The sequence below is a fragment of the Tiliqua scincoides genome, chromosome 5 (genome assembly GCF_035046505.1).
Source record: "Tiliqua scincoides isolate rTilSci1 chromosome 5, rTilSci1.hap2, whole genome shotgun sequence".
NCBI classification, from domain to species: Eukaryota; Metazoa; Chordata; class Lepidosauria; order Squamata; family Scincidae; genus Tiliqua; species Tiliqua scincoides.
This window is the reverse complement of record NC_089825.1, coordinates 61,346,395-61,355,153: the sequence shown is the minus strand read 5'-3', so window position 1 is coordinate 61,355,153 and position 8,759 is coordinate 61,346,395. Positions and strand designations below refer to the sequence as shown.

At 41.3% G+C, this 8,759-nt stretch overlaps 1 protein-coding gene across 4 annotated transcripts in view; it reads right to left on the bottom strand.

The window, feature by feature from the left end:
* Positions 1-3,380: 3,380 nt before the first annotated feature.
* Positions 3,381-8,759, bottom strand: part of BLVRA (biliverdin reductase A) — a 46,787-nt gene continuing 41,408 nt past the window's right edge. For all 4 annotated transcript variants that reach the window (XM_066631062.1, XM_066631064.1, XM_066631065.1 and 1 more), the window contains exon 7: positions 3,381-7,956. In XM_066631062.1, the coding sequence (XP_066487159.1) occupies positions 7,683-7,956 (274 nt within the window). In that variant the 3' untranslated portion in view covers positions 3,381-7,682. The remainder of the gene's footprint in view (positions 7,957-8,759) is intronic.

Genomic DNA, 8,759 nt, shown 5'->3' with positions numbered 1-8,759 from the left:
TTTTCTAGCCAATTTTAATTTGGGCTTGCTAATTCTGGGTGGTACGTATGATTTGATTGCTTTTTATTTTGTTTTTGCTAACACATCTTTGTTGTTTCTTGCTATTTTTGCCATGGGTGAAACAGCATCCACTTCTTCTTAGGAGGAAGGATGTTTATTTTACTTTTGAAAAAGTTATTGTTATGGAAGAGAATGGTTTAAATTGATAAAATTTAAATTAAATGTTTTGTATGACTATTTTAAATGGCTACTTTTCCTATGAAAACTAAACAGCCACCAGGTAGATGGGACTCGTCAGCCTGGGAAGGCAGCTCACCTGAGAGAAGGAAAACTCTGATCCCAAACCTCCACTGCCTTCTGGCTACATCCAGTTATGGAAAAGGCTTCAGGAGTCAACCTCGAGGCAAAATCCAGAGCCGGAGTCCCTGAGGCAGTTCATGGCTGAACACAGTCACGTTCTGGCAACTCCTGCGACGCCGCTGGAACCAACCGTATTGGCCTCTGCCTTTCCATTGGACCATTTCAGCAACGTGGAGAGGGGGGATTTGCTGCTTGGGTAACAGCCTATCCTCCATACCTACTTTACCCAGGCTTCGCGCACTGGAGAGGACACTCTGTTCTAGAACCATCATTCAGAGCGTGACACCATAGTCTTCTGAGACTGAAGGATGCCAACAACATTTTCCTACTGTGAACCATTTTTCTAATGTTTGGGCGATGTGTGTCTTTGCATCTGGGTCTTTGCGTCTGTGCCTGTCAGGGCAGCAGGAGAGGATAGCCCTTGCTTTCCCGATAGCAGAGAGGCACGGGAGCATAGGGAGGCAGTGCAAGAAGCAGGCGATCCCAAACAGAGCCAAAGGAGCAGACACAGGCTTGTTTGTTGCAGAAGCAGGTATTGGTAAAGGAGCAGGCAGAAGAGTAGTCAGTCAAACAGTCCAGAAGTCAGGGATACAGAGAGGCACAGTCATGAAAAGCAGTCCAAGTCACAGAACAAAACAGCAGCACAACACACAGAAACTCCACCACAACAACCCACATTTGCTGTCTGTTCTTGCCCCCATATATACTGGGGCCAGCCAATCAGGGCAACCTCATCGTCACAAGACTGTCTTGTGACCCTTTCTGATTGGCTGTCCAGTGGTGCATTGGACCACTCCATCATAGCCTATGTGACTCTGTACACATCCTGCCAGGTCACATGGCTCCCACCTAACACAGGTGCAGTTGATGACAGTGCTGCTGTTCCAATGCTTGCATTTCATAGCAGGCCTGGACATCAAGGCCCCTCCTGCCACATCCTGGCTTACAACAATTCAGGGCCTGGGATGCCAAAGGCCTGACAGTGCCCATGTTGGCAGACTAGGATGAATATTCTTAGAGGATATTTTGTGAGAAGCCTAGTTTTATTTTGTACTTTACTGTCAAAATAGTAAGCATAATTTAAAAAAAATATATTCCAGAATCTCAGTTCCGGTGTGACTGCTCAAGCCAAAAACACTTTGTTCTTAAGCCAGAAAAGTGCTAAATTTATTCTTGATCTCATCCCAAAATATTTCCCAAAGTGAAATAATACCATGCTATAGATGACATATACATTTTTTTAAAATACTGAATGTAGGACCTAAATTTCTTAAATGGAAGATGTAATGTACTGTTTTTTCGACAACCATAAGATCAACACCCAGCATATAAATTACATGAAAGATGTCAATTCTCAGGAGATGACAATACTTTATTTCAGGAAGATTGATGGGTAAAAGAATTAAACGATCATCATAAAAACAGAAAACAAATACTAGATATTGCTTCTTCCTCTAAAAGAATTACAGGACAAGAACCTTCCAGATCATTTGAAAGAAGCAAATGACCTCTTTGTGGCCTGTTTTCCCTGCACAGGACAAACTCCTGGTTAGAGGCCGCGGAAATGGAATGCTGATTCTTTCTGCCTGGCCCCTTACTCCTAATCCACCCAAGCCCAAGGTGCTGCAAAATAATTACAATTGGAGGCTATTTGGTCCTGTTCTTAAGGAGCTATTCTGTGACATGGAAATATATAAATCACTGCAGCTGACAACACAAGTTCCCAGCAGGGACCCAAAAATCCAATTTATATGGAAATTCACTGACCCTACATTCCTTGCAGGTAATCCTTCAGGTCAAATCTGATGGACTCTCCAAGACACTAAGAGGAAACTGCCACGCCACTTTGTCTGCCATATTGAATCCACAAATAAGAATAATGACCTGATGCATTAGGTCACTTGATGCACCTAAGTGAACCAATTCTGCTGGGGAGAGAAGGTCAGTGTGGGAGCCTCACCTATTTCTCTCTATTAAAAAAAAACAAAAAACCACTGTGAACTTTAATATAGCTTATATTAAAGTATACAGAATATTGTTGTTGTACAAATGTTATTTAAAACAGAATAAACTAACAGATACCTAAATAATAATGGAATTCATGAAAAGATACTCAGTACACTGAAGACAAAACTACACAACAAAAATGAAAAGTAGGCATGGAGCGTCAATACACTGTAAAAATTAAATATTAAGTCTAATTGGAAAAACGTGGGGGAAACAGGATAAACCATCTTGCAATACATTAGATGTATACAAGAATAGCAGCTCTGTACTGTTATCTGTGATTACAGAACCAAGAGCAAATAAAATGTCAGCACCTAGTTAACAGACCTATTTGCACAATTAAGTCATTCTTACTCATTTCAGCTAATGCACAATCTGATCTGAAATGCATCCAAAATATTTCTCTCAGACCAGTTTTGGAGTGAAGGGGAGAGTGAAGGAGGAATTATTAAGAATAGGAAACACACATACACACACACCCAGGACTAGGGCCCAGTATATATAATGCCAGCACACTGGTGCTTGGGGGCGGGGAGTCTGGTACAACATCATCCATGACTTTTATCTGGTATTGCAAGATGGTTTATCTGGTATTGGTGGAGGTACAAAAGTTTAGTATCAGCAGGATTTCAGTCAGTTGAGTTCTATGCAGTGACCAATTTTGCTTAACATACTATTTCTCAAACTGTTTCTCAGGACCCACTAGGTGGGTCGTGAGCCAATTTCAGGTGGGTCCCCATTCATTTCAATTTTTAGTATATTAGTCTTGATGCCAACTGGGTATATGACTGCATTTGGGGATCCAGATTAATGACATCACTTCCAGTGGGTCCCAACAGATTATCATTCTAAAAAGTGGGTTTGGGGCTAAAAGGTTTGAGAACCACTGGCTTTACATACAGTACTGTATATACAAATTGCCTAGCACTTGAGAGTTTCCAAGTCCTTTTTAAACAGGACATGTGAAGTGGTCAGGATGAAAATGCTGATGAAAACATGAAAAAAAGATTCAGTTGAGCTCACACACCTTGACTTTATTAAAAGTAGCACAAACAATATCACCAGCCTACAATCAGCACAAAGCAGCAACCAAATTGTGTTACTGAGGATGGCGGAAGGCATTTTTAGTGCATCAAACAAAGGGATCTAAGGAAACAGGAGTGTCCAGAGTTGGCTTTCTAAGAAATGTACTGAGGAGGCAGCCACAGAGGATCTACAAGGGCCATTCACCTGCCTCCACTTCCATTTCATCTGTATCAGCAATAAAGTAAGTTGCTAAATTGGAAAAAGATTCCTGCAGCTCAACACTGCAGATTTCAATATATGGACTTAATCACAAATATGTTAAGTGAAGAATCTCTCACAGGGATAGCATCAACCTTCAACTGGATGACAACAGTGGGGGGGGGGAGGGAACATTCTGACAAAGTGTCAGTTCTGGGAGATAGCACATAAGCCCCACCCCCCAAAAATCAGTCCATATCTGCATATATTAAAAAAACACACACACTAAAAAGGCCTCCAGTGTTCTAGATTAAAATAAAAAAAAACACCCAACAATTGTATGTTGCAACATACAAACACACTGACATTACCAGTAGTAACTCAAACCAAATTTCAAAGGCCATTTGAAACCTTTTCACTTCCTGGAGAGGAATTGTACCTTCTGAAAACTCCCTTTAAAAAAGGGAATTGTCAGAAAGATTTCATTTAGAGTCAATGTGAAAGCCACTATAAAGCTTACAATAAAGGACAGTTTTATGCCTTATTTTTGACAGTTTTAAATTCAGAAGAGCTGTCTAGTTCTAAGTAGCATAAGCAATGTACCATGGAAGCTAAGAGAGTTTACAGATTTCAGCTGCAGCACTTTCTATTATTTCCAGAACTCCAATATAACTGAATTAGCTTCTGCAGATAGCCATTGTCCACAGAATCACATGGTGGACATATGTAGACCATAATTAAGAGCAAAAAGAGTAGCTAAAGTTATTTAAATAAGGAAGGTTTCAGCTAAAACAGCTGTTCCCAATTTTCTTAGTGCTACGACCCACCTGATCCTCTGTGGTGGGCTGCAACATGGGAATGACATTCTGGGAGGATGGGAAGGCCTCTTCTGGGTCACATTGGGCCAGTGACCCTCTCTACTGGCCTCTGTGAGCCTCAGAATGGCCTACAGAAGCCTCAGAAGCCTCCAGTTTGCTTCCAAGAACTGGAAGTTACTTTCCAAGGCCAGTAGAGTGGGTTGCTGACCTGGTGCAACTCAAAAGACCTCCATACCCTTCTGGTGAGTCATTTGGCTTCCAGAATGGCTCTGATTTGGAGCCAAAACAGAGCAAAGGCAAGTGGGAGGGCCCAGGTTGTAACCCACCACACATGGGCTTGCAACCCACAGTTTGGGAAACCCTAACCTATAAGCATATCTAAGAGTCATACATGTAGTAATTTAGATACATTTCTTAACCCCCTACATCTGAAGCCCAACCACAAGGCAGTGGTCTCAGGACAACTAAAGATGACAAAGTGAGAGTGAGACACATCTGATCCATAGGGCACAGTTTGGCTCTTGTGTAAGTCAGCGCAGTTTGCATAGGATAACAATAATTAGCAGTGAGGAGGAGCCATTTCAATTTTATTTGCCTCAGGCACTAAAATAAAATATCTTAGATCAGCCCTTGTAAGAAGCAAATCAATAGGAATTGTATTAATTAGACAAATGATGAATCTATTCAAGGAAGTTATCTAAAGGCTGTTTCAGTATTCTACTGTACAGTGAAGGTAGTTTTGCACACATACTCTGGGTATGGCATTCACTTTCACTTCCTTTGCGTTACAATCCCACAGGTTGGCTACCACATGTATCCAATAAAAGCAAAACTGATCCTGCTCCTTTCACAGAAGCAGTATTCAATCTTCTTGATAAGAAATCAATGAAGCCAAAGACTTGGACTCAAAACAGTAACTTATGCTCACATATTTTCTCCTGGTGACTACATGCATTTTCAGTCCAAAGTCGATTCAGTTGGGAGGTTTTCTTCTGTTTTGCATGGAAATGGAATTAGGCTTTTATTTGGTAGACTCAGAGCTTAGGAGTGTATTGTGGTAAATACAAATTGACTACAGCTATAAAGAGAATTGACTGAATTGACTACAGCTATAAAGAGAAGGCTCCAAATGCAATACAGACATTTACTTGCCAGAAAGGCTGCTTAGACGATAGCACTTAAGGAAAATGTTTTGCTAATGCAGCATAGAAACAAGGCTATAAATGGATAAAAACAGCATGAACAAAAGGCAAAAGTACAAGGCAGAGTCTAAGAAATTTCATTATCCAGGTTTCTTTGAGGATACTTTGGGACTTCCTCTTATAAAGTCTTGGGCCACAATGTATATAACCAAAACAGATTTCAGGGCTATATATCATTTTTTAGACTGATGCTAGATTTCACATTGCTATATACTATAGCAAATGTGACTATATTTCTAACCATTCAAATGTATTACATATATTTCTTCTGGACATATTCCTCCCATACATTCAAATCTTCTATTCTAAGGATTTGTTTAATGTATCTAATGAGACACAAGGCAGGTGCGGTAAAAGAACAAGGTCCACTCAGACTTTGGGATGAACCCAGTCATGACAAGGTTATTTCAACTTTATTTCTGAGTAGGATTGCTCTCTAAAATTGCCTTGTGATGAACTTTACCAAGTAATAAGTGAATTAGCTCCAATAAAGCAAAAAGAACCAAGATCTGAAACGAGAGATCCAATGTGACATATAAGGCAATCAAGAAAACCTAGAGGGTAGACTATGACCTCAAAGTTATGTTAAAACCTAAACATAAGCTCATAAGCTTATGAGTTTAAAACATAAGCACTTTTTATACAAAAAGTAAACAGTGAAGCTCTAGAAGTGCTTCTGCAGCTTATATGTCTGAACCAATTAACTGGGTTGATGATTCTGAGGGAAGAATGAGAGGTGACTCTTGTGGAGGGGCGCACAGAAAACAGCAGCCAGGGAGAGTTCTCCTTCCATGGCCCCACTGTACTCAATCAGGCTTATCTATGCCATTTCCCCACCCCTCCTAGATAACCAGAGACAGCCAGTGAAGCAGAGCATCGACAGGGAAATGACATAAATAAATCTAACAGTGCAATCCTGTACATATTCACACAGACGTTAGTCCCAATATGTTCAATAGATCTTACTCCCAGGCAAGAGTGCAGCCTAAACATTACAGGGAGTAATTCAATATAGGGCTAGGGTTCAGTGTTGTATGTAGTTCTGCCCCCAGAAAGTGTTTTCAGATATGAAAATGATGAAAGCACACTCCTCTACTCTTACATTGGGACAAGGCCCACAAAACCTAGAAAAGTTCAGATTTAATTCTTAGATTACCTTTTGTTGCAGTAGTTTTAGAGCTGTGCACAGCTCTGTAATGAAGTGACCTGGAAGTTGGCCTTAAGAGCTGTCTTGTCAAGAGAGAAGCACCCTCCTTTTTCTAACAGAACCTTAAAGGTGGGATGGAGAGGAGTGACGGGAAAGGAGTACCTGGCAGTTCCCTGACAGACAGCTGAGTCTGAGAGATAGTTAGAGATTTGCTCTGTAAGGCTGTCCTAATTTTTCTACCCTTGCCTATTGTTCCTTGAATATAGCAATAAAGCATTGCCATCTAGCAGGGCATTAATCTAAAAATGCTTATTGCTGCTAATTGAGCAATTACTCTCCTGCAACTCCCCTCCAAAGGATCTACCTCTCTGCGTTGTATTAATGGACGATGCTAGAGATTAAAGATGCTGCTGACCCTACTAGGAGGCCTTAGTGATCTATGAAGCAATGGCAATGAATATACAGGGCAGATAATCATCACATGTCAAACTCTAGTTAGGATTTTAGACCCAATGTATAGAAAACCCTCAGTGCAGAATTCCAGAAGTGTCCCCAAACTTTCAGAACCATATCTTGGAGTTACATTTTTTTTCACATAAATCCCCCTCCCCTTCCAAAAGGTTACAACTACCAATGCATTTCCAAAGTCAAGACTCCAGCAGATGCAATCCATCCAGATGTTTCTTCATCAGCTTTGAACTGCAAGATACTATACAATGAGGCAGTGTGATGTATGCTATCCCATTTGTCAGGTCAAAAGAACCCTGTGGGGGACACAGAACACTTGGACTGGCCTGACTATTAGGAATGCAGATAGTCTGACACATTAGAGAACTGTGTGTGTGGGGGGGGGGGGGAAGGAACAACTCCTGCTGGAACACAAGAAGCACAACTCAAGGTGACCAGTCCCACTCTCAAGTAATTTCAAGAGTAGAGTTTTGCTGGCCGCTCACAGTGCATTTGAATCTCTTCAGCAAGGTCAAGGCACAGCAGAATCCGCCTCTTCTCAGCTTCCATTTCCTCCTTGGACACCTGGCCCAACAGTTTACTGGCAAAGAGGATCAAGTCCTGCATGAAGAGGCCAACAGCTGCTCGAGGGGCTTCAGGAAGGCTCTCCAGGCAGCCACTTTTGAAGCAGAAGTTGATTTTTTTATCCCGTTTCATCCCTGGTGCCCTTTCCTCAATCCAAGTGAGAGGCCTAGTTTAAAGCAGGAGAAAAAAAGAAAGGATTAAGAGAGAGATAAGAAGTTGTAACATCTAATAGACTTAACACTGTTTAAAACTGAGGCATCTTTATAAGCAATTACGTCATAATTTCATAGTAGTACAAGAAACATGAAGAATATGGAATATAAGAAAGAAAAACTGAACTGTGGTGAATGCTGAAGAACTGCCATAATTAAAGCTGCTTTGGCTGCTTAGCATGCTTTGTGTAGGAGAGCATGCGTAATGCTATTAACAACCCTTTCCAGTTTTAAACAAAAGAGAAACTAGGCATAAATTCACATTAACCCGGTGTGACAATCAGGCTGTCCCTCTCTCTCCTGACTCCCCCACCCAAGGAGCACAGCAAGAGCAGCTTCCCTCAACCTCTGAATACTTCACAGCAATTCAATCCTCCTGAAATTATGTAGGGATAGACCAGAAATAATTCTTCTTCTATCACATCAAAAACATCCATGCCGACTGAGCCGGACAAATTCCAGGACACTGTTGCAGTAGAGGTACTGAAAACAAATTCAGAGGTGAACATAAGCAGGCCAAACACCCAGCTGGTGAAACGCCACTGACGTCAATGGAATTGCGCCAGCGGGAAACCTGGGCCAGTAACAGAATAGACTTGGAACACTATGTATGTAAACTTATCACTCAGGGCCAAGAAGCATAACTGGTCGTCTCCCGTGTCAGCCAAATAATAAAAGGGGACCAAAATATTCCAAACTATTTGGATACGTAGCCATAGGCTGTGAAAAGACAACACTGGGATTCTTCCTGTCCTGA